The 27,029-nt window shown below is 38.4% G+C and overlaps 1 protein-coding gene across 4 annotated transcripts in view; it reads left to right on the top strand.

Annotated features, from left to right (window-relative positions):
- Positions 1-2,504: 2,504 nt before the first annotated feature.
- UHRF2 (ubiquitin like with PHD and ring finger domains 2) overlaps positions 2,505-27,029 on the top strand; it is a 72,963-nt gene continuing 48,438 nt past the window's right edge. For 2 of the 4 annotated variants that reach the window (XM_030236985.2, XM_030236984.2), the window contains exons 1-3: positions 2,506-3,074; positions 16,255-16,497; positions 21,766-22,028. In XM_030236985.2, the coding sequence (XP_030092845.1) occupies positions 2,922-3,074; positions 16,255-16,497; positions 21,766-22,028 (659 nt within the window). In that variant the 5' untranslated portion in view covers positions 2,506-2,921. Of the gene's footprint in view, positions 3,075-16,254; positions 16,498-21,765; positions 22,029-27,029 lie in introns of all 4 variants that reach the window. The other 2 variants (XM_030236986.2, XM_050986515.1) reach the window with 2 other exon arrangements.

The following is a 27,029-nucleotide window of genomic DNA, read 5'->3' as shown; positions in this document are numbered from 1 at the left end:
TCTCAGACAAACTCTCCAGCTGTCTAAGTTGAGAACTAAAGGAACTTTCCCTGCAGTAGGGACGCAAGTGAAGGGATCTTTCCCAGCAGAGAGGTGTGTAAGGTCTGTAAATGGCATGAAGAGCTATAAACACCTCACCATCTTCCTATTGTCCTGTAATATAAAAGAAGAGGTCAGCTCTGCAAAGGCACATGTGGCTCTCTACCCTTCAGGTGTTTTTGACGTGTGACCACAGAGCTTATTTTTACATCTTGGCAAATATCGCAGGCAACCCATGTATTTATGCCATCAAAGGCTGATTTTGGTGAATTATTTAAAAAGGAGCTGTCTAGACCAAGGAGAGAGAGACATCTGAATTTTGACCGGGAAGTTGTTCATTTTAGCCTGCAGACCTGAATGCGGTGTCCTTTTTGATCACAGGAGCAGAGGTGGCAATGAGTTACTACACTTTTAAATGACTCACATGTAATATGGTAAAAAGCATGGTTACCAAATAATGGACAGCTGAAACAATTGTGTTGATTATCCTTTTACTAGTGGCACTTGTTGTTTATTGTGTCTTAAGTGTATGCATATAAATATGGAAGCATGTAAAAATGTACTTTCTAGAACATATCCAATAATGATGATGGCTAGTATCAATGCTAAATGATTCTCAAATTTCATTAATACAAAGAACAGTAAGAGGGGTGCTAACATAATTATAAGAGAAAAGATACAGTGGGACTTGCTGGTGTGGGGAAATCCCTTGGAATTTGAGAGAAAACAAGAGGACGTGATTTTTGATAAAACAAATGAATCTCAAATGGTCTCATATTCAGACTGAGAAATCTGGGTCACAAAGGAGAGAATCATGTATGATGAATGATTCAAGGAAAAGATTTTGCAGAGTGAATAACTGAGAACAAAAGATAAGTAGGAAACTGTCTGGCAGTACATAATAAATTTTACTCAAGTTAGCAAAATCAGCTAAACCTGTGTCCTTTACATTAACTTAGTTCCTTACTGCATGAAAACCATACCTCTAAAGTTTAGGCTACCCACCTCCAGATGGAGTCCCTTACACACTGAACATGAGCAATAAATTTAAAATATATCCTATCTTTATATGAAAATGGGCAAAAGATCACAGAATCATAAAATGGTTTGGTTTGGGAGGGACTTTAAAAAATACCTAGTTTCAGTCTCCTGGTAATGGGCAAGGGTACCTCCAATAGCCAAGGTTCCTCAATGCCCCATCCAAACTGGCTTTGAACACTTCCAGGGATGGAATATCCACAACTTTTCTGGGCAACCTGTATTTCTGTCTCATCACCACCACAGTAAAGATTTCTTCTATATATATCTAAGCTAAATTTCCTTTCTTTGAGTTCAACAGGCATGTAATTAGAAATTAGGTATGCTTGTACTTCTGTGTTATGAAAGTAGAAATTTTCAGCCTGACCGCGGCTGGTTTCGTGGGTTCACCTCTGCACAAACATGAAAGAGACAAGTATCTCCTATGGGTCAGCTTCTTGCACAACAGACATAAGAACCTGTATTTGGGATAACACTGCTAGCAAATAGGGAGTTCACCAGGAAGGGACCCAGTGGGGAAGGCTGGTGACATCCCAGACCATTTTGTGTCACACTCAGCAGTGAGAGCTGGGATAAGAAGGAGAAAGAGCAGGATATTAGGAGTTAAGGTGCTTGTCTTCCTAAGTAACCTATAAGCATGACAAAGCTCTGGTTTTGTAGAAAAGGATAAGTGCACAGGTGCCTGTCAATTTTATGTACTGAAATACTACCTCATTTTGCTTTGTGTGCACAACTTTTGGTTACAGCTAAATTTTAACAGTTTTGATTAAATGGTTGCTATTTAGATGCCCATTTTCTCACTTTCAACCTTCTTTCTTTGTTCTCCACCTTCCTGTGACAGAGTGACCAAAGGAATGTGTGGCACCCAGCTGCCCAACGGAGCAAGCCCACAACCGCTATGTAACTCCAGATTTGCCTGGTGGTTAATTCGCAGAATTACCCAATGCAGAAAAATACACAGAGCCAAATGTGCGCCAAATTCGCTGCGTAAACGAAGCTTCTTCTTTCCTTCCCTAGTCTTGCCCCGTATTTGTATCGACCGCCAGAATTAATCCGTATCTTTGGGGCAAGGTTACATGTAGCTCTGTCGGTGGAGGGTTACATGTAGCTTTATGTGCTGGGAAGCTTTGGTCCTGGTTGCCCACGGACGCCGGGGCTGCCCGGCCGCCAGCTCCGGGCGCAGGGCCCTCACAGCGCCCGACGCCGCGCGTGCCGCCATGGAGACGCCAACGGCCCTTCCCCCGCGCGCGCCAACCGCTCCCCCCGCAGGCCTCGCGCCTGCCGGGGACAGCGCGCGGGGCCGGCGGGCGGCGGGAGGGGGCGTGGTGGTGCCGCGTTTCCCCCTCGCTCCCCCCGCCCCCGCTCCCGCCCCGGCGTGTTGTCTCCACGGCCGCGGCCGGGCGCTCTCGCGAGATCGGCGTTGGCGCCGTGACCTCCATGTGAGCGCGGCGGCGCTCCCCGGTAAACAGTGCCCGGGCCGGGCGATGGCTTCCGGCGCATCCCCGTAGCCCTGCCCGCTGCTGGCCCGCCGGGACCCACCGCGATCTGCGCTGCCTCGGCGGGATCGGGGAGCGCCGTGGGATCTGCTCGGGTCCCCTTCCTTCTCCCTCACCCCGCCGAGCGGGACGGGCGGCCCGGATTGCGGGCAGGAGGGTCGCGCCCGCTCCGCGGGGTTTGAAATTCCTGCCCCGTCGGGCCAAACAAAGAGGGGTAGCGTCCAGACCCCTCCCCGGCACCTCCCACGCCGTGGGCGCTCATCCGCGGAGCGGACTCCGTTCCCACCCCCTGCCTGTGTCTCCCATCCTTTGCCCGCGGCCGGCCGAGCGTGCGGGAGGGCGCGCACCATGTGGATCCAGGTCCGCACCATCGACGGCACGGAGACCCAGACCATCGACGACCTGAGCCGCCTCACCAAGATCGAGTGCCTGCGGGAGAAGATCGAGGAGACCTTCCGCGTGAGCCCCGACCGCCAGCGGCTCTTCTACCGGGGCAAGCAGGTGAGGCGGGAGCTCCCCTATGCAGGCGGACCCTCGGGTGTCTCCCCTAGTTCCGGGCCCGGCTCTTTGTGCAGCTCAGGGGTCCCCGTCTCCACCCATGTGCCGTTCTATGAGCTCCCGCTTTTGTTTACTCCTGGGTATGGGAGGAAGGGAGGGCAGCGGGGAGCCCACCCTGACAGAATGCTCCAGGACCCCCGTTTTCCCTAATGAAGTAAAAACCCTCACCGGGTCCTGGTGAGACCCCTTTGTGTGTTTGTTTTCCCACCTGAGCGGCGAGAAGCTCCTCCCTCCGGCTCCTGCCTTCATCCTGCTCAAATGACAGAGTCGCCGGAGGGATGCAGGGCGAAGGAGAGAGCGCTACCCCGCTCTCCTCCGCCCCGGCGGGAAGCGAGTCGACCGCGAGCGGTTTCCAGGGAAAACGCCGCCCTGGGTCAGCACGTGGCGGGGCCGGGAGAGGCGGCGGCGCGGGGTTAATTGGCTCGGGCAGAAGTTGTGATGCCACGGTGTCCTCGACTTGTAAGTCCCGGCATGTCCCGGGCGGGAAAAGGGCGACTGCTGGTAGTCCAGCGAGGCGCTTCGTCCCCTCCACGGGAAGCCGCTGTGGCAGGGGTGACTGGCTGTAAGTGTTCCGTGAGGTGGAACCTCCCCTCCCCTGGGGTGATGGAAAGAATTTGTTCCGAATAGGTCGCCTCGGGCAGTAACTTCGCTGATGGGTGTAACCTTTGAAGCTGCGTTGCGTAAACTACTGAGGTGTGCGCAGTGCTCGAGTAGTGAAAGTGAAGCACAGCTATTACCTGACGTGGAAGACACCGAATGTGTGGTACAGTTCAGGAAAAGTGACTCCGAAGATGCATCTTCTTACAGCAGATGACTGTTGAAGCGTTCACCTAGCTGAGTAATGCACAGCAGTGAGATTTTTGCCTCAAAAGAGATAAAGTGTGTATCTTTACAAACACGTAGAGAAAACTTAAAAAATAGAAATTAAACTGTTAACCAGGAGGCAAGCATTAGTAGCTAGAGTTTTGATCCAATAGCAAATGACTAGATTTTTGTGTTCTACAGATTAGTGACAGTCAGCATTTGTGAGGGCTGGCCTCTAAGGAACATAATGTACAAGTATGTGTTTTTCTGAAGGGGTCACATCAAGGAACATGAGTCTTGGAGTTGTATAACCTGCTTAGCTTTGTTCTGTGCTAGCACACCTCTTTGGGTATAGATGTTTATGTGGGCAAATCCGAGGTTTTTACCCCAAATTCTTTATCTGAGAAGCAGGGAAGATGAGCCTGTAATGAGTTGTGCTTTACTGTGTAATATGACAGTGGCCAAACCAATTACTGTGAACATTTTAGTTAACAAATATCTTGCTTGACAAAACGAGATAGTGAAATATAATAGCTAAAGTTGACTACATGAGCAGCATGTGTGAGTTTGTTACTCAGTATATCCAGTTTAGGGCACGGTTGGGATCATGTTAGTGAAGAGTTAGGGAATTGGGTTTTTATAGTTTCAGTCCCCATAAATGTTAATTTTCTTGTAATTACCATGATTAATTCTGAAGTTGTCTTCTTGGTTATGGGTTGTTTTTCTGTTTCTATGGTGCTCATAAGAAAAAAGATCAGAAGGGTTGCTCTTGCACAAGTGAAACTGGATGTTCAGAACATGAAGCTAAAGAACTTAATTCTTTTAGGGCTGTGATAAAATAAAATACTAAAATTTATTTTAATATTAAGAATAAAAAGTTGAGTTAAATGTGAGATGAACAGAAAGGAACATACTGAGGTGAAAACTTAAACACCTCCTGAAGATTGCTGCATGTGTTGTAAAAAATATTATCTAGGTGAAATCCTTTTCTTATTTTATCTGGTTAGTGCTCAGTATGGTTAAATCTGTACAGTCTGCTAGTAGAACCAAGATCCTGCTACTGAATGCTGCTTACTGTAGTCTGTCTGGGAACTGGTAGAAATCCTTGGATTTTACAAGTGGTGGGAAGCCTGGCTAAGTAAAATCCTCCTAAAATGGGAGGTATGTGAGGTTATAAGGATGTAGAAACCTAAGTGAGTCATTGTTTATAGGCTGAATTTCAGCAGCATCATGTTTTTAGCTTGCAGTAGAGAACTATTTCAACTAAGATTTTGAGCTGGAGCCACAATTTTGCACTTTTTTAGGAGTCTCTGTGTCCAGTTAATGTAGTTAATGTGCTATTCTGTAGTTTGCTGTTGTCTGATCTTCAAAGACAAATGCAAGAAGTGGTCAGTACTTCATGTGTCTGTTTTTAAGGGTTAAAATACCCTACTCTAGGAAACCTAGTGTTGTCATTAATGTTGTACTTTGTATTTCTGTTGTGTTGTGGTTTTTTTTCTTGTAAGTGCCAGGAATAGTACTCTGTTGAATAGGTTGGCGTCTTTTACTGGCAGAAGGACCTACCATTCACGTGAGACACTGAAGACTGACCAAGATAGTATTACTCTATAACATGTACAGGACATCCTGTGCTCTCTGGGGCTCCACATTTGTGCCAAACTGAATGAATCTACTAGCCACAGAAGTCAAGGCATATTTTAGATTAGGGATAGAACTTTGTCTGAAAGGTTTTTTTATTCTTAACTCTGCAGTTAGCCAGAGAAGTCTACTGAACATAGAAACCTGCAGTGATGTTTCTTGCTTTCCCTCTTGAAGATGGTGGATCATTATCTGGAAGGATTTTTCTATAGGGCCACAAATATTTCCTTATGCTGAAATAAAACTTGTTTTAACCTTGCTCCATTACAGACTATTTACATCTAATATTTTTCTGTGTTATGTGTTAACGTTGAGTAAACTTGTTCTTAGAGAAATTCAGAAAAGCAAAACAACAATCTGATTTCCAGCAGCATATTCTTTCTCCTAATTGGAAAGCATGTGAAGCTATACTTAAAAATAGAAAGTTCTCTGTTTATTTATGAAAGTGAAGGAGATATCTTTGCATTTTGACCTACAAGAGCAGATTTTCTGTAGAGCCAAGTCACAGTCATTTTGGGATTTCTAGTTTCTTTCAGTTGCAATACTGAAAAATAGAGCAGTAAAAGTACATGGAAGTTTAATTTGAAAATGCACTAGAGAGCTTGAGATTTTCTGTAATACTGTAAGAGTATTAATACCTACTTACATTTTGCATATAACTAAACATGCACACTCTTGTATTTCAGCAATATTTACTGTTTGTGGAAGATAAGAACTAATGTCTTTTGTTGGCTTCACTCATCATCCCATCCTGTTGGAATTTGAATTTGGTGAAAATTTGTAGACAACTACTGTTAAAAATCCCCATTATCTCAGTATCTTTTCCATAGTGCTTACCAAAGTAGGGGGAAAAAGCCATTGGAGCCCAAAGGCTTCTTTGCCGATATATGTAGGAGTCAGTGACTTACAACAACTTTTGAAGTCATTAATCTTTTTGGTGATGAAAACACTCCTAAGCTGTTTCATGGGAAACTGAAGTCAGCAGGAGGAGGTGAGAATATTGAAGCAGTTTATTTACTTTTCAAATAATCATTATTAATTTGAAAATTACTGCAAATCAGGTCTACTTTACTAGAAGAAATTCAGCTCTGCTTTTGTGCAGTAAGAAGTATGGTAGTATGCATTGTGTTACTTAGCCATGCAAGTTGAATATTTAAAGTCTAGTTTGTCAAACCCACACTTAATGTCCAAGTATTTGGGTTTTGTTTTTGTAAAATTTGACTGAGACAATAGAGGAATAAGAGGAGTGGAGGAGCTTTGGCTTTGCATGAGAACATGCTTGTGGTAAAGTAGCTTCAGTAAAACACAGTTAAAAATCTGGCAATAGGGCATGCCTTTATTATTTGAGACCTCTAGCTTCTGGGTAACCTGTGCTTGCACATGAATAGTGGGTGGAGTCTCATGTGAGTTGAAGCTTCCAAACTTCAGGTTTGTATACTGTATGTTGAAGTTTTTCTTAATACTTACAACTTGGGTGAATTTCCCAAAAGCTTGAAAAGCAATACTTGTGAAGTCTTTCCCTCAGGAATGGGAGTGCTAAGCCTATTCATAGAACAATTGAGTTTCTTAGCACAGACTCTTCCCAGCTTTATTTTGCTTGGAAAATTGTAAATATTTTCAGCTGAAGCTGTCCAAACCCCATCTGCTTCAGGCAGAAATCTGGGGTGAGAAATCTTCAGCTGGAGCAGTTAAGTTTTTTGTTTTAGAGAAACAGTTTGAAGAAACCTTAGAAGGGAAGTAATTGCCATTCTTTGATGAAGCTGGCAACAAGTAGCCCTGTAGTGTGAGGAGAGTCATCTGGAGTCTTCAGGTCAGATACGATCAGACTGCATGCCAGAATTTGCAGCATAGTGAATTCGTGGTGTATACTCAAAACTTACCTGATAGTAGGTTTGCTGGGCCTGTGAGTGAATTTTTATTATATAATTGCAGAAGTTTACTGAATTATCTTTTTGTTAAATTGTTACTGTAAAGCTACTAATGCAATTTACTGTTCTTGGATCTGATTGTCTTTATTATTTAAACCACCTAAACAAACTGAAGGCAAAGAAAAGAAGCATAGATGAAAACGGAATACTTTATACTGTTTTGTATGTATTGTTTAAGTATTGGGAACCTGAAAGAGCATTATGTAACCTCTAAGAAATTGCAGCCAACTTTATGCCATTTTATGGTAGGTATATTTATTCCCAGAATCACAGAGTACACTGAGTTGGAAGGGACACACAGGTATCATCGAATCCAACTCCTCATCCTGTGCAGGACATCCCCAAAAGTCACACTGCACACTTGAGTCACACATTCATGTAATTTGGTTAGGATAGTTTAGTACATGTACTTTTCAAAATTAGTCTGGAAGCTCTTGGAAAAGGAATATTTTTTTTTATAAAGAACTCTGCAAACCCTTAGATGCAGAATGCAAGGCATACACTGACACTAGATTATGACGATTTTCCATGATAATATGTAGTCAAATGTTGATATCAATAATACAGATAGTTATGAGAGGATTCTATTCTTTAAAAGCTATTAATTAAACCTCTGTTCTTAATGATTTAACTGTAAAATTATGTAAAAATGGTCATTGGGGTTTTTTCGTGTGGTTTTTAGATTTTTGTTGTTGATTATGGAAGCTTGAGATAATAACCAGTTCTTCATTACAGGTGTCCTCACAAGCTGCAGATAGCCATTTGCTCTCGCTGGCACCACTGTTGCTGAACTTCAGTTACCTTTGCTATAGAAGCCCATACCATCATACAGGAGGTACTTGACCCTTCTCATCTAATCAGCACAGGGATGGATGATTCTTTCCATGCTGCTGAGGATCTCTATGCAGCTATATAGTTTGACATGCTTGCCTTTTTTTTTTTTTTTTTTTTAATGACAGTATCAAACAATATCAAAGAACCTCCAGAAGACACCATGAGCTTCTATTTACTTAATTAGAAGGCTCCTTAGAATGGCAAAAGAAGAGAAACCTTGCTGCTCTAACTTCCAGCTAGAAGTTAGTGAGCAAATGTTCCTGTAATGGGACTTAGAGTTTCATCCAAGAAGAAACTACCATATGTAAATTAACTTTTTTTTTCTGTATAGAAGTAACAAAAGAATAAATAATCTTCAATACATAAACTTATTTATAAAAAGTTTAACTGGGAAGAGGTGCAGACTTGAACCCTCTGAAGTCATTAGTTGAGACTGAACATAGCTGCCTTTACTGTGATTTTCTGATAATATCAAGAAATCTTGCAGCTCTTGACTTTCTGCTGTTTTTGTGTTGGTACTAATGTTGTGCACTGGAATCTATTTTGGATTGTATTTATTTTGGACCAAAAGGTAAAATTTGTTGATACCACCTATACACCCTGCAAATAGTTTTGTAGAAGAGGTGTAAAACCATCTCATTATTGGAGAGTGTAGGCTTTTGTTCTTAATTTTAGGTACAGAACTTCAGGAGAAGTGTCAATGTCTTCTCAGAGAAAGCTAGTCTTTTTGATTGAGTATGAAGATGACTAATGTACATTTATCATTATGTTTATACCAAGATTGATGTGTAATTGCAGACTGTATCAGCAACAAGATTCCGTAATTTGTTTCTATGTTGCATGGCTTTTTATAGCATGCCAGACTTTCAGCATATTTACACTGTGGTACAATCAAACTCTTTGGTTGTAACTGCAGTTGTAGAATAGCCTTTTTTAGATTATGAAAGCTTCCATATTCTTCTTACTTAAGAATTATTTTCACTGTATGCTTTCTGTTGAGACTGTGGGAATCTCTCTGAGTCTATGATACCTACTTAAGATATGGTTGATTGATGGAAAATCATTTGATATTATTCAGTGTTATGACTGCCTTTTTCCTTTTGTCTAGGGCAGGTCTTTAGCTGTTGTATAACACACATAAGCAGTCAAAAGGGAGCGTATTCTCTGATATAAAGGCTAGTTTGTGTCACCTACTTGGGGTTTTTGGTGGCATCACATATTCAAATGTTCTCCTAGAGTGCTTTGAAATGTGCGTTTTGTGGCAAAAAATTGACAGAATTGAGTCTAATTTGGACCATATTCTCCAGACAACAATAACTTCTTTGGTTACTGTGTTATGAAATGTTGCAGTCTGTCTATTCTGTTTTGAAGGAATATGGATCTAGAGCCTGTCAGAGAACTTGGTTGTCCAGATAATTCACCTTTTCTGGTGTTTTTCTAAAAGAGAGAGCAAAGGCACAGCAATGATTTTATCTTTTTTAAAAATCTTTTTAATTGATGAGTAAATTCTCCTTCTTGAAATTAGGGAATGATTTTCCATTTGCATTTATTTTTTAACAGCAAGCCATGAAATCCAAATCAGGACAAAAAGCAGTAGTAAGTCTTAACCTGGGATTTCTTTTTTTATTTCTGAGGGTGACCCATGGTATATTTTTGGTATATCTTTTCACACATGATAGAAGTTATTTCCTATTTAGAAAAGTAAATTTGTATTGTAGTTAGATTTTGTGTAAGATTAGTAGGTGTAGCTATTTGGTTTGTATTAGGATCTCTGCTAAAAATAAGGAGAGGAGAGTTAGGAGAACAGGAGTACCAGAGAAAACCAGAATGAACAGAGTGTGTTTGTCTTGCAGAATATATATGCAAAAACCTCAGTTAAATGTGGAAAAAGTATAGTGAAGCCCAAGCCCACACTTCAGAACTGGTCTGCTGTAGACATGTGAGCCTGTAAATCTTGTAGATGTGCAGTCTCTGCTTAAAGATGTTTACCTTCTTATCCTCTTGATATAATGGATTGTTTGCATTGTTCAGGACTGGAAATGCCTTGGGCATTCAACAGTTACTGATACATGTCTAAAACACTTCACTGATGGCATCAAAACTGCCCCATGTGACAGAAGAATGTGGATGTTTTAGTAGAATGATCACCAGACAAAATATTTTTTGACAGAGCAAACTGTATGGAACCTCTAACAAAAACTGTTGAAACTACAGTTGCTTGAGGAGGAAGTGGATCTCTTGAAGTCAGCCTATATTAAATTTGTAAAGACATTAACTTTCTTAGATGGTTGGCTACTAGATTCCCCCTTTATTTTGCTTTTGAAGCATTCTTTTGAATTGAGTTCAGGTGGAGGTACAGTTTTTTCACGTGAAATTAAAAATACTGGTCAGGTTCTCTTTCACCTTGGAAAATGTAAGCAAACTGAGCACACTCTGAGAGTGGCTGAAGCCCATAAACTAAGGGTGCAGTGTTGGGTAGTAAAGGTTATTGCATTGTTTTTCTCCTGAGCCGATCCCATTGCCCAGTATTCACTGTTACATGCTAAAAAGCTGATTTTGAGTTTTCTGTTACTAGGTGCTGATTAGAGTTATGTTTGAATGTTTCTGTGGAATTTAATTCCAACAGCCTACTTAGGCAAAAAAAGTTAGGTTTGTACATCAATCTGAGGATGGAAAATACATTAAATTCTGGAAGTCTGCTTTGCTTGCTTCCAGTAAGTACCCAGCTGGACATTACAGATTCTTGATTTCTTCAGACTAATACCCTCTGGATAACTTCTAACAAACTTTTAACCAAGTTTTTTACTGAACTTCAAGATCTTTGCTCTTAGACTTTCCTGTTAAATTTGCCAGGTGCATATAATGTCTGTGCAGAATAAGATTATGTCACTTAATTTTTCATTCTACTTTGTTAATTAAAGAGTTCATTCTGCATTATTATAGTTTATTTCATCTGTATTGCTAGATCCGGGCAAATTTCTTGGAAAAGAAAGCCTCTGAAGATGCTTAAAGGCATACTTTCACAGGTGAATAAAGATTTTGATTGTCAAGTGCAATGGCTGGATTAAGGTCACCCTACTCCTGGATCATGCATTAACAATTACTATGTGCTTTCTTGGGAGGTCTCTGTACCTTCTGTAGAAGCTGTAATGAGCTGACCTTCTGCTGGGACTTGTAGTTACTGTGATAGTAATTGGTAAATTACTTGTCAGGCAATTTTTTTTACCCAAGTAATGCAGTATCATACCACACTCTGCATGATTATTCCTGTTCATGTAAGTGCAGCTTCTACAGGTTTTTAAAGTAATTTGTGGCTTGATATTTCAGGATAGTTCTAACAATGATAGTAGGTAGGTATCAATTCCAGTTTTGCATTTCTATGGCTTCTCTTGCATAGTAGTGTAAACATAGTGCTGTATTACCTTTAAGTATTTATAAAAACCTTCTCCGGGACTGTTTTGAAATTGATAGTGTCTGTAACACATGATGATTTGGAAGATGTAATCTTTTTATCAATTTATTTGTATTTAGAATAGAGATAGAGTATTAGATACAGTAAAGCTAGTTGCTCTTTAGTGTCATTTAATTCAGAATATGTTAATGAAGCCATAAAGGCTTTTGAAGCATGCCAGTCTTTAAGAGGAATTGAAACTGAAAGTGAAATCTACTGCTAAGGAAAAAAAATCCATCTTTTTCTTATGGCAGTAGGATCAGAAGAGCTAGTAAACTTTCATAAATGAAATTGCCTGTTCAGTTATTTTTGCTCTAGTACATGTTCTAATCACCCATTGAGAATCATAGCTGAGTTGAAGGAGACTGATTATCTGATACTTGTGTGATTACTTTTGTTTCTCATTTGCGTATATAAACTTGTGATTGACAAGTGACTTTAAATGCTTATTAAGCATGTAATGTTTGTTTCTTTTCTTTTAATGTGCTGTCCAGCAAACATATTTTTAGGGAATCTTCTTAGTGTCTTTATGCAGCAGAATGGGATAAATTGTCTACTGTAATTCAAGAAAAAGCATCATAAAACCATCAGAAAAACCATCTGCTCTCCTGTGTGAAATGGATTTCTTTCAACACTGTTTTCTAACTTTGTTACTCCAGGAATTTCAGTTGTCAGTGATGAAGTAATGGCTAGGCATAGGTATACTTGCAGATTCACATATCGGTTCTTGCAAGTCAAAAGGTTTGTGATTGATTCTGCTGGTTGAGTTTCTTTGGTTCTCCGCTTTGTTTCTAGAAGCAGACACTGTTGCAGTGTATTAACTTTGTCTAAAGTTATACAGTTGCTCATACTTCTTGCTAATACAGGAGCTCTTTCCCTATCATAGTAGGAGACATGTGAAGTGTGTTTATAGTAATCTTATATCTGTTACTGTGTTTTGAGACTTGAGTGTGACCTCACTAGTCATAGAATAACCTGGTGTCATAAAATATTCCTGCAGAGAGTATAAGTGATAAAAACAGAGGGGAAAAAACAAGCCACAATCACTTTGGCCGAATACAGAATCATAGAATGGTTTGGGTTCCAGAGGACTGTAAAGATCATCTTGTTCCAAATGCACTGCCATGGGCAGGGTCACCTTTCACACACAGATTGCTTTGGCCCTATCTAATCTCTCCCTGAACACTTTGAGGAATGGGGCATCCACAGATTCTCTGGACAACCTGTTTCAGTGTCTTACCACCCTCTGTAAAGAATTTCTTCCTCATATCTAATCTGAACCAGTTCTTTTTCAGGTTTGAAGCTATTGCCTCTTGTTCTGTTACTACATGCCCTTATTAAAGATTCCTCTCCATCTTGTAGGCTCCCTTTGTGAACTGGAAGTTTGCAATTAGGTGACTCTTAAACCTTTTCTTCTCCAGGCTGAAAAAAATCTCGATTTTTTTTAATTTGTAGAAGAGATGCTCCATCTCCATCCCTCCAATCATACTTTTTGCCTCCTCTGGACTTACTCCAAGAGTTCCATGTCCTTCCTGTGCTGAGAATGCAGCACTGCAGGTCAGGTCTCAGCAGAGCAGAGGGGCAGAATCCCCTCCCTGCCCTTGCTGGCCACTCTGCTCTGGATGCAGCCCAGGACACGTTTGGCTTTCTGGGCTGTGAGTGCCCATGGCTGGGTCAGGTCCAGCCTCTCACCCACCCGCACCCCAAGCCCTTCTCAGCAGGGCTGTTCTGGTCTGTTCATCCCCAGCCTGTGTTTGTATCAGGGGATTGCTCTGACCCAGGTGCTGCACCTTACACTTGTACTTATTAAACCTCATGAGATTCTCATGGACACACTTCTCCAGCCTGTCCAGGTCCCTCTGGACATCCCGTCCTGTGTGCTAACAGCATCGCTCAGCCTGGTGTCATCTGCAAACTTGCTGAGAGTGCACTCAACTCTATTGTTATTAATGAAGATTAATTAAATCTTTTGAGCCATTGACCATTACCTTCTGGATGTCACCATCCAACCACTTTCTCAACCATTCAATAGTCTAATTTTTTATACATTTTTTCTGTAAATTAGATGACTTTGCAGTCATCAGTTTGTTTGGCTGACTGTTTAGTTCATGTTCATCAGAGCTGACTAGACCAAATCACAGATTATTTAGGGTTGGGGAAGGGACCTCTGGAGGTCATTTAGTCCAATCCACATCCACCAAGGCAGGGCAACTTTGAACAGGTCAGTAGGAATGTGTACAGATGGGTTTTGAACACCTATGAAGAGGAGACTTGTCTTACTGTTGTAGAGGGATAGGTAGTTTGGGCATGGTGGTATGTGTGTGTGTTGTTAGAGAAGGCAGCTTGTTACTCAAGGCCTAGAGTTGTTAAATCTTTGTTTCTGTGTATGTTGAATATAACCATTCTAGGACAGATTCTGTTTTTTCCCCTAATTTTTTTTTTTAAGTTGGGGTTTCTTTTACCTTTCATGCCAATAGGGAGGACTTACTTGTGAATTAATTATATAACTTAATCTGCAATCATGACTGAAGAATAGATTGCAAAGACTAGACATAAGACATTTACCTAGATATTGTAGATAATTCAGGTTGTTCAGATTTACGTCTTTACTGAATTAACTTCAAATTTTAAACTGCCATACCCCAAAATATTTTTCTGTCAGTCTGCACAGGACCTGTCCTGAGAGAGCAGGAACAAAGGCAGGAGAGCAAAGCTTTCATCTGTATCTACTTACATACTTTTGGTCTACAGGAGCAAATTTATCATTTTTTCTCCAGTGCATTAGCTTTCAGAAGATTTCCTTATACCACAGGATTCTAGGAACTACACTGTGATCTCTGCCACAGCCTGTACAATCCAGTTGGAACAGAAAAATGGAGAAGTTATGTCTCCAATAACATCCAATTTATTCATTATTTCAGAATTGGTCTCTTTTGCAGATGTACTGCTGAACTTTTTAACCATTTGCATCCAAGAAAAATCACTTCGGAGGGCCTTAATCTTAAATGTGGCCTGGAATAGTGATCAGAAGCAGTAGCAATGGGCATATATCCTCCAGGGCATTTTTGCAATATCATTATTTTTGTTTTGGGTTTATTTGTACTTTGAATATAAGAATAATGCTTCAAACCTTCTAACAGTGAAAATGCTTGTAGTGTGAAAAGCCCACAAATCCTGGATTGTAGTAGGACTGCAAGAACACTTATACGCCCTTTGTGAAAGAGTTGTCAAAAGTGTAGGCAGTTATGACATGGTGGGATGGAAGACGGTACTTGAGCACCTTCTCAGTATGAAGAAGGCCCAGGCATATGAAGTGGTGTTGGTAGTCACCTGGACAATCACAGCTACTGGAGATTTCTGCTTTACGACTTGCATTCCTTTAGTAGTTACAGCATGAAAATCTTCAGTATGGTTTTGTGTGCTGCCTGTTAAACTGATTTGAAAATGGGCAGCTGAGTAAGATTCTTTCCTGTACCTGTTGATCAGCTGTGTCAGCTTCAACTCAAACTAAGAATACTCCTGTTTATGGGTCCCAGCTGTGGGTACAGTAGTTATCAGCAGTAGGGAAAGTTAATTTTTTTTTTACAAGATTTTAAGTTCATGGAAGAAGAACTGGTTCATTGATTGACTGTCAGCTTCTGTTCGTAACAGTCCCCTGCCATTTAGAGTTGTTTTGAAAAAGCAGAGGGGATGGAGAAAGAAATATGGGTTCCAGTTTTGTCTATCCTGAGATCATTTGAATGTTAGAGAAAACTATTAGTGAGAAACTGGACAGGTGCTCCTTTTTTTTTTTCTGTTCCTTCTTCCCCCCTTTTTCTTGTTGTATGGATACTGTCCACAAGCTGATGAAACCTGTTCTGTTTGAAAAAAATTTTTTAAACATCAATTGGTGTTGATAATAACAACAATGTTGTTCTTCAGAAAAGGGGTAGTTAACTTTTGTTGCTAGAATAGTATGGAAAAATGTCAGTTATTTAGACGTGCTTGTTTTTCAATCATGCATGTTTTTCTCCCACTGCAGTGTGAAGTTAAGTGTAGCTAATACTAATTTTGCTATCTCAAAGCAATGCATTATACTTTCAGGTGAATCAAATCTCTGCTTCAAAGATGCTCTAAGTCATTAAGGGTATTTAACTGAGCAAAGCAGCAGTACTGCTTCTTGTATTTCCTAGTGCACAACTTGTCATTTTTTTGTGTTTCTTAGCTTAATTGTAGATAGGTGACATCTGTCTGTAGAGATGTCTGTTCCTAGTTTTAAGCCTTCCAGTGATTTTTAATCAATGAAATTATGGTTGCAGTTAGCTTGAGGAGTTTGTGTTTTCATATACTCAAGACATAGGTTTTTATTAATCAGTAAGATATGGCTTCCCTCTTCTAGTCTGCGCAATTATTGTCTATAAAAAGAAGATTTAAAAACTACTTAGGTAGCTTAAGGTAGAGTTTCACAAGTACACATTTCTTTTGACAGCTTGAAGATGGACACACTTTATTTGACTACAATGTTGGACTAAATGACATAGTTCAGCTTTTAATACGTTCTGATTCTGAAGCTCCTACCACTGCATCTGTGACAGATCAGGATGGAGAAGTTAATCCCTGTGCTGTTTCCAACTGTAAAAACAAAGTCAAAAAAACAAATAGTGGATCGCCCAGTCAACCATCTACTTCATCTCGCTCGTTTCTCATTGATCCTGGCATTGGATTGTACAAGGTATGTACAAACTTCACTCCTGCAGATTTAATTTTATTTTAAGAAAAGTATTATTGTTTCAAAGAGTGTATCCTCATTGCTTTCTTTTATTATTCAGTTCCCCAATTTGGCTTAAATGAAATTCACATAATTTAAACTGACTCTTGGAGAGTCATGAGCATGTCCCTTGGACCAATCTCACTTTTCAGGAGAGTTCTTAAACTTTGACACACTGTGTTCTTCAAAACACAGCTGTCTCGAAAAACTTAGAGTAGCTGTGAAACACACATTCTTGAAAAACTTGGAGCAGCTGTGAAACAAATACTTTCTTGTGAACAAAAGAGGCTAATAAAGAAAATATGTCAAAGTGTAGCTTTTACCCTTCTTTTTTCTTCAAGCATTCCAAATAATTGTTTTAGTACTAATGTTTCAGTGCTGCATTAGAACTATATAAATTGTGGAAATACACAATTTCTTTAAGCTATATGTTATGTAGTGATACCTTTTTTAATGTAGGTTTTTTTTAGGAATTGCATACCTAGTATTCTTTTAATTTGTACCTTGTTGAATTTTTCAGTATTGTTATGAAGGATTACATCAGAGTACCAAAAGTTTAATTTAAACAGAAAAGGGGCAGTTTCCGGATTGCTAGCTTATTGAATATTTAGTAGAATGTGTGTATATGAATATATCTATGTATATCTGTATCTATCTATGTATGTATCTGAATGGGAATTTTAGCATTTCTCTTAGATAAGACATACCCATAACAATAATTATTTTGCTAGAAAATGTCCACAATTACAGAGGAGGAAAAGGAGATTGAGGTTACCATAAATGCAACTTGCTACAGTGCTTAAGACTTTGAAGAATTAACAAATGTGGCAGAGAAAACCCTGAGCTGGGTCACTCTTGCACCTGGCTCAAGCAAGGTCTAGGGATGGAGCAATGTCTGGAGTGAAGCAGAGGGCTCATGACCCTATGTTGTTACAGTGGGGTACAGAGGAGCAGCTGCACCAGCCATTGGCCTCACTCTTTCACCATGCATGACAAGCCTTGCCAAAAGTCTGTTTTCTTTATGGAGATAAGGATGTGCACAAAGACTATCAGGCAGAGACATCAGAGAGCCTTTACTGCCTCCTCAGCAGATGGACTAAAGTGTTTATTTTACCTTTTCTATCAATTGTAAATTCTGACTAAAAGTTATTAAGATCTTCATTAAGTCCAATTTGCATAGTAATTTTCACACACCTAGGAATGTAGATGAAAAAAGAACATGTCTGTGTAAGACCGCAGTCACCACAACCCCACCTGTAACATGAAATTGTTCCTTTTGGGTAGGACCAAAAATTATAATATAGAAGTGGTATTTTTGGGACAAAGACAGAAGGGGAAAACACCTCTGCTTGCTTGGTATAGGCTGACAGTGTCTCTCTGCCTTCCCTGAAGGGACACATTTAGGTGGGCTTTGTACCTCCCAGTTGCATTGGAGCAGACCCAGGAATATTTATTAAAACACATATGAATATTTATTAATGTTTGGGAATAGTTATTATTATAGCTGAATTATAGATTATATGTAATTTTCTATATATACATACACACACACACACACACACACACACATATATATAAACATTTATTAGCATATATATATATATGTAAGTACTAACATATAGTATACTAACATAGAGGTGTTTATAGTGCTAACAGATCTGTTACTGTTACCTTCTGTCATGACACATATTAACACACTGTGGTTAGTGCATTGCTCGCTGGCAGTCCTGAACCTGCCTCCTGTTGCTTCAATGAGCTGCACTATTGATGAATCTGGATTGTGCATGTTACTGAACACAACCATAGTGCTGAATTAATCAGGAATCAAGTCCAGTGGCACCCAGCCCTCTGATGTTTGAAGTCCAGCTGGGACACCAGGGGGGTTCATTCTTTGCCAAATTTCTGTAGCCTTAATGCAACAGAGGCTGCCACACATATGCAAGGTAATTTCAGTTAGACTTCTGTTTGTTCTCTGAGGAATCAGGAAGTCACAAAATCAGTAGTTTAAATATGGAAACTTAAGCTTGTGTGCTTCCTTTTTTTTATATCCATTTATTCAATGGGAAGAGCTCCAGCTCTTCAGTTCTTAACCTTTACAATTAATCAAGGAGTGTAAAAGGTAATATGAGAAAGGATGGGGAGATGGGAGAACACAGCAGATAGACTGATCTGAGGAAAAGAGTAATAAAATGTTTATTTTTCAAGAATGTTACATTTCAATCTGTTAAATATCAAGCAGTCTCTTAGCTGCTTTGTTCAGGATTAAATCAGAAAATATAACAGAATGGTGATATCAGCAAGCATACTCAAGGAAACCTATTTTGTCAAGTCAGCTGAAATTTTTGTGATGTTTCATTCTAGAGTGCTAAAACTTTCTCCTTCAGTACTTGTGAAGTATTACTTTTTCAGTCAAAATGTGTTTTCAATATATCTAGAGAAAATTAAGGGTATATCATTTCACTGTTTGCTATTTATAGATAACAGTATGATTAGATACAAAGGATTTCTAATTACAGTATTTGAAAACTTTGAAGAATGTATTTTTACCTGGTATTGTAGTTCAAAGATTGCAAACTTACTTAATACAAGTCAGGAAAAAGGCCTAGAGCCTAGTAAACTAAAGGTACATTAGGTGGCTAAATAGGTGGATGTATTTAGTGATTCATGTATTTCATTGTCAAACAATGAGTAGTTTATTTACTTGAAGAAATGTTTTGTTATAATTTACTCTGTTTAGCAAAGTCCTGTGTCTCATTGGATCTTCATCCAGTGCTAGACTCAGCAAGATACCTATTACTTACTCCATGCTGTGTGTAGTCCAAACCTCTGTGCCCTGCTCTCTCTTTCTGATTTCAGCTACCAGAAGGAAAGTTAGTTGGTATGGAACCTGCAATTCAAAAAACTATTAAAAAATAATGGTAGAGCTAACTACTACTAATGGTATTGGAACTCAGTTAATAATAAATTATTGTTAGATGGTTAAAATAGTGATTTAAACAGTTTCTCTGTGTGGTCATTCTATATTATATAAATCAGAATATTTTAGCTTGTTTTATAGCCCAGTTGTACCTGACATCTGATACAGTTCTGTGGGCTCTGAAGGACTAGTAGTGGATGGATTTATGTGCAACTCTGTTCTGTGTTACTTAGAATTGTTAGTGGTGTCTGGTCTAAGAACTGGGAGACCATCCCAAGATGGACTTGACATGAGTGAACAACACTACCTTGGCTAAGCAATGGCCAAAAATAAGAATAACAGGATGAGTTGCAAGAGAGCAGTTACAGTAACAGTGACTTGGGCATGCAGAAATGATGTTAGAAAAAACAAAGCTCTTACAGAAGCATATGTTTCATTTTGTGATTCTAATGTGGTCAATTTTTCTTTCAAAAAACACTGACTGCAGTAAAACCATTTTAGCCAAGAGCACTAGCTTGGACTAAAAACCATACAAATGGAATCTGTAATTAAAATCAGTGTTTGTTTAATACTATTCACAAATTGCTACTAATAAAACAGTTCTTAAACCAAACTCCACATGCACAAAATAATTATATTATGCTCCTCAGGAGTCTTAGGTAATAATTATTTGCTCTTACTCTTTGCAAGTGTGGGAAGTATGTTGTGTAATTATTCACATCTAATTACATATGCATGTATTATAAAGGAATGATTAAGGGAGTTTACATTGATGTATTGTTTTATTATTATTTTTACTTTTTTTGTTGTTCTGGGTCTGGATATGATGGATTTTAACTTGTCTAACATGGCTTTTTGGCACTTGCATAACTGGTTGCATGAAGTAGCAGCAGATGGGAAATCCTTAATAGTGTGCATCTCATTCAGCTGTATTTTGGAGAAGAGGAAGTAAAGTGTACCACTGAGCTGCGACTGGTTCAAACATGTAAGATTACATAGGGATGCCTTAATGAAGTTTCCTTTTAGACGTGTCAGAATTCACTGTTTATGTTTAAAATAGATTGATAGATTTAAACTAAGTCTGTCCCTCTCCGATTTGTTTATCGTGTGTCTGAAATTGTCATCCTGGTAATAAGCTGTACTTTGAATACTGTAAATTCTAAGAAAGTAAAAATAAAAATACAGGTTGGTATTTTGCATATGCAGAAGAACAAAACATTAGGTTTGGGAAGTTATCTGAAGAAGAGGAATGGCAAGAATAAACCAGGAATTCCTTTAATGGGATAAACTTGTTAGCTCAAACTGCTGTCAGTTGTGCTTTCAGATACTGAAGGATTGCTTCACTCTAAATACTAAAACTTACTGAATTTTGCTCCTGTGAAAATACAATAAGATTATTCATATCTTAGAAGTTAGTCTTTGGAGTGTGTAAGTATCTGTCTCACATAATGTTGGTACCTGACAAAGACTGTAGCTTCAACCATATGTGTATTTATGTATATGCATATCTGCATGTGTCTCATATTGATAATTAAAGATTTTTAATCTACAGTAATTCTGTTGTAATAATTTTTTTATAGTTGGTGTACTGTTGAAGTGGTTTTTAAATATTTTCTTTCCGTGTTCTCCATATTATTAAAGGAACATCTGTTTATTATCTGAAGACTTGAGAAAATGCAACAAGATTTAGAATAGTAAAATGGTTTGGTTGCTTAATACCAGTAGTAATACTGTGAGTACAGAAGGGAGAAATTCTGGAGATGAGTTCTATTTCTTACAGTCATAACATTCTGGCTGACTCTGGTTGCAACCTAGTTAGATTTTTTCCCTATCTGTCCTTGAGTTTTTAATGATTAAAAAAATCGTGCAAGATAGAAAGGTAGAAAGTTAAAAAATAATTCCAGGTTGGAGGGTCAGGAAGGTCTGTAAACTCTTTGGTTTTGAGCTAGTATTTTAATACTGTGTGTGCTTATCATAGCCATAAAGAACAGTGGGTGAAACAAGAGGAAAGAGCAATGGAAGAGATCAGCAAATTTTTGGATTTGAAGGGGGAAAGAAAGTTAGCCTTGCTTTTTAAAATGACATATAATTTATATTTATACTAGATTTTAATTAAGGAAGAATAATAAAATACTAGAAGTGCAAATAAAAGTATTTATGACTGCATATTACTTGAACTTGCAACTAGTTATTATAGTTGGTTTTTATCAGTAAAACAAAGTTAGGCAGTAGCACAGTAAGTTGTCTGATTTATTTTTTTCTTAATTGGTGTTTTATAAAATAAGCATAAACTCATTATTGAATTTTCCTTTTAGATAAATGAATTGGTGGATGCCCGTGATGTCAACATTGGAGCCTGGTTTGAAGCTCATATAGAAAATGTTACCCGAGCAACAAAGGGACATAAGAATGGTAAAGCTCAAGGGAAGAGTGGTAGCACTTACAAAAGGACTAATGGAAACTTAAATCAAGATCATTCTAGAGAAAATGCAAATAGTTTGGACAGTACACCTTCCACATCTTATTCAGACTGTATGGACACTGATGAAGAAGCTATTTATCATATCAAGTATGATGAGTAAGTGCACCTGATACTATTTTGAGGACATCACATATTGTTATTTGGTTTCTGTAAACCGAGAATTTCTTGAAGAAGCTTGGAATCAAAGAAAGCAAGTTCAATATTGCAACCAAGAAAAAAAATACTAAAAAATTTATAACACTTTTCAGTTGTATATAGCAAATCCATTGGCAGCAATGATGTCTTTCATGCCTAAATGTTTGTGAAGTATTAGTATCTTCTCCTTATAAGAATATCCTTTCTATATAAGAATATACATCCTTTCTACATAAGAAAAAAAACCATATAACCAAATTTTTACAGTTGTTTTTTCCAAGTAAGGTTTTTGTTAAAATTTTTTTTAATTACTTCTGGTGTGGAATTCCTCTAAATAGGGCTGAAGGAGAGCTCCCATTGAAGCAAATTTGTGTTACTTAATTTGGATTTATTTTATTCCAAGTAGAGTAATTGTGTGCAAAATTTCAGATCTGTACTAATAGTAGAGATTTGTTATTGAGAACTTCGTGACTGAGGGCTTGAAACTGATCCTGAACTGGAGAAGAGGGCATTAAGGGTAGAGTTTTTTCAAGTTAGTTTAGGGATTTTTTTGGTCCCTTCTCTGGTCATAACTAATTCTAGATCCTGCAATGTGTGGGTGGGAAACCTTGAGTTTGAAAGAATTTTGCATTTATGAGCAGGCTTTGCACTGCTTCATTTGCTTGGGAAATTGTTCTAAATTTTTTTTGGTAATAATGTGTTGAAGCAGTAAGTTAAGCTTCAAAACAAATAAGATTTTTAATGAGTTGAGTATTTTAAATTTTTGATACTGAGATTAGTAAAAATACTGTAGTCTGTGAAATGTAAGATTGAGGTAGAAGGATGCAAAGTATATTAAATATTAACTAAGTGTAGATTTCCACAACACTTTTTTACAGTATCTATTTCTACTGTACATATTTTAGTACATAACTGTGCATCTGAGTTACAGAGAGCACTTTTTATTCATTGTACTAGTAATAGATACAACTTAATGCACTTTTTAAACTCTATACTAAGTTTGGATTCCATATCTGCGACTCTAAGCATCTTACTTAAAATGTTAGAGAATTAAAAATTTGAGAATTACATAGTCAACTATTATGATCAAAATGAAGATATTTTTCCGTGCAATTACTGTCTTTGTGGTGTGATTTCAAAGACCTCTCTTTAATATGATCTGATTTTACATGTATTATTTTTTATGAGTTGGAAGTACAAAAGTAGAAAAAGTTTCACGACAGTTCTAATTTTTCTTTGGTATAGTCTTACTGAACTAAAAGATTGACCTCTATTAACATGTACTTCCCTTTCAGCAAGTGAAGACAGTCTTTTTACTCCTACAATGTGTTTATATGTAGCAGTTCTATACACTTAGTCAACAAAATTAAGTAAGGCGCAGAAGCATAATGTGGCAAGGTGATCACAGTTAAACTGATCAGTCTTAAATATTGGAAGTTAGAACTTTTGGAAAGAAAAAATATTGGAAAGTCCAACTTGTACATTTATGAGTGAAAGTTCTTGATGGATGTTCCTGATACTATTCTTTTGGGGACTCACTTTTTTCTTTTAGCGTTACCCAACATGCATGTTCCTATTGTAACTACATTTGTGCTTCTACCACTTTGTTTTCATACATAGTGATTACCTCTGATGTCTGTAGACATCACTTGTATTCTGCCACCTCTTTGCTTGATGTGGATAAGTAGGAAGATCACGGTGTGTTTTGACACACAGTTGTTCTCTCCTACAGGAACATAATAATTTCTCTTCACACCTTTTCTTCAAGCTTCATATCTTACTGTGTGTACTATGCCCTCCTCTTTGCTTGATGTAGATAAGTAGGAAGATCACAGTGTGCTTTGACATACAGTTGTTCCCTGCTACAGAAACATATTAATTTATCTCGTCACTCCTGTTCTTCAAGATTCATATTTTACTGTGAGTACTATGCCCTCCACAATTACTTATACACAGATATTTTGTTTGTTTTTCAGGTTTGGATTAAGCATTTTGTTGCCAGGTGTACTTGGCATTTTCTAGTCTGTCCTCGGAGTGCTGTTTTGGAGAAGCTTTTTTCCTTTAAGAGGAAAAAAGAAAGACGGAGTTTTAGCTCCGTCTTTCCTTCAACAGGTGTTCTTACATGACAAAACCACACTCTCCATTATCTGAAATAGAGTAAAAATTACTTACAAATGAAAGACATTAGCCTCGTGCCAGTAAAGCCATCAAAATTACTTTAATACATTGGAAGAACTATCTATTGGAGGAGGGCACAAGTACACGACTTCTCAAATCATAACTGATGCTTTTCTGTCTGTTACATCCTTCCAATTTGAAAAAAAAATCACCACAAAGATTACAGTTGAAGGATAGGTCACCTGTAATGCATTGAATTGGTCTACTCTGCTCCCTAGATCAGTACATTCTCCTATAGCAGTTTTTCTTAAGGGGTGAAGCAGGACTTGTTGTTTTCTTAAGTGAGAAAGCTGGCTTTAGCAACGGTGCTGCTAGATTTACAAATCACAAGTCCTGTACAAAACCTAAATGCTTTAATATGCAGTTTTAGGTTTCATAAAAGTGTTCCTCCTCAGAGGGATTCAGTGTTCATTTGTTCCTCTTTCCGTTTCTTGTTTAAGTACTGTAGTTACAGTGAATGTGAAAGGAAAAAATATGAGAGCTCTTTTTGCAAAGAGTATAGGTAAGAGAAATTGCCCTTTCTGGGCAAGAATTAATTATAATAATCTCAAAGGGGTAACTACCTTTTGACTAAACAGAGCTTTCCTACCAGCTGTGACTGCTGCAGATAGGAGGTACTACATATTCCTCTGTGATTTTGTAGATAACAGCGCTGGTGAGTTGTTTCTGTAGTGGTTTTCTTCTACCTCTTCCACCACCATGCGCAAGCCCAGCTATGTGTCTAGTATTTAACTAAATTGCTGCAATAGTTATAAGGCCCACTTATTTCTGCAGAGAGAAAACCTAGGGCCATTGGGAGGAAAAGAACTCAGTTTCAGATTGCACTTATCAAGAATTTTGACTCCACTTCAAAGATTTTATTCTTGTTTGAGACCCCTAATTTCACCAGTGAGGAAGAGACCAAAATACCAGTTTTATTACCAGTGCTAACCTTCAGGCAATATCAAATTTCTTGGCATCCCTTTGTGGCTATGTAACTTCTGCATGACAGTCCATCTTCTGCTTTCAGTTTCTGAATGCAGGTTTTTCCCTGATGTCAGCAGTTTGAAGGTGTGTTCCTCTTTTTGTCAGTGTATCTTCCTCCCCTAAGACTTTATTCCCTGAATTTCTGTTTCATGTTTGCCTTTGTGGGCATCACAAGGAGCCATTAAACACTTTGAAGTCAAGGGTGTGCTATCAGGTTTCATACAAAACTATCATACAGTTCTTTCTTCTGCTCCCAGCAGCTGACTTTAAATACAGAAGAAATTAACCTGTCTTGAACATGAAAAAGCTGAATCCTGATTTAAAAGGACTTGTGAGGAAGCCAGCACATGCTGATGTCCTGAGGTTAGCTGAGATAACTGTAGGTGATCTTGCTTAAGAATCACTTCCAAATCAGAAACAGGACGTTTCAGTAGCAGAGTGGCATCGTAAGGACATGCCTACAGTGCTGTATTAAATCAGCATTTGCCCTTTCCTCTTACTTTGTTATATTTCATTTTTGTTAGTGGTGTAGCACTGGTTATCATGTATTTAGTTTCAGAGAGACAGTTCTCATTTTGCAAGTATTGGCTTCTTGACCATTAGCTTCCCAAAGCAGCAGGAAGACTTAGGGTTTACCCTAAGTGTTTGGATTACAATCACATAATGTCTTGTCCTTTCTTTTCTTGTTTCAGTCATTTGTAATAAAGTCTTTACTTTTAAGAAGGCACTCAGCAGAAGCCACAGGGAAGCTGGATGTTTCTGCAGCATGAGAAATTTCAGAAAGTTCAGACAACTTATATGCAAGTACAGATTAAGTATGACTCGAGTGTAGGTAACTTCTTACAAGGCCATTGTTCTGGCTGATGATATTCCCCTCAGGTTTTATAACAATCAGAGATTTTATTTTAAATCATGAGGTAATATCTGCATCATATGCCACATAAAGTATGCTGTAGTTATTTTTTCCAGGGAACTAATTTCTTCATGCTTAGTGTGAGCTGTGGAGAAATGCCCTCGGATTTTAAAGATGTACACATACACATTAAGAAAATTAGAATTTCACTGTGTTGCCACAGAGGTCAAAAAAAAGTGTAGTCATCCTGTGTGGTTGTTAAAGCAATATGCAAGACACATAGCTGGAGAGAACAGTCATAGCTGGAGAGCACAGACTATATTGAGGCAATAAGGAGAAAAGTTCTAAGTATTGCCTGGTCAAAAAACCACCACTTTCTACTTGAAAGTGTAATCCATTGCTGAAGAGATTGTCAAGAGAAAAATAGTAGTAAACTTTCTATTATTTTCTCAAAGAATGGTTTGAAGATTAGACTTGCTTAATGGGTCCATTTTCTGAATGTTTTTAATGTGAAATTTTCACATACAGGTAGTAGGCTGGGATTTAATCTGAGAATTCACATAGATCACATTACTGATAAATTGACTTTTGTACACTGAAAGACATAATGAGCCGTTCTCAGATGAGGTAGCCCCTACTTCTTTCTTATACTTTGCTTTCCAGCTGTGTACATCTGTTAGTGAAGTTGCATTGAATTTTGTGGTTATATAACTGTACAATGAAGTTCTTGTTTCCTAATATATCTAAAAACTAGTGTTTTACTAGGTGAATGTTACTGGGTTCATTCATCAGTCAAATAAATTAATCCTATAGCCAGTGGGGCCTCATATAGGAAAGATTCCTTGCTTCTTTGAGAGGTAGCTGCTTTGTGGAGCATTAGTGATAATGCATGATGGAAGCTGCTCTGTTTTGTCTTCTGTGAAGAAATATCAAAATACATTCCTTTACATGCTGTGTGTTTCACA

The sequence above is a fragment of the Serinus canaria genome, chromosome Z (assembly GCF_022539315.1).
Source record: "Serinus canaria isolate serCan28SL12 chromosome Z, serCan2020, whole genome shotgun sequence".
Classification (NCBI taxonomy): Eukaryota; Metazoa; Chordata; class Aves; order Passeriformes; family Fringillidae; genus Serinus; species Serinus canaria.
Note: the sequence above shows the minus strand (reverse complement) of the source record. Positions and strands in the feature narration are given on the sequence as shown.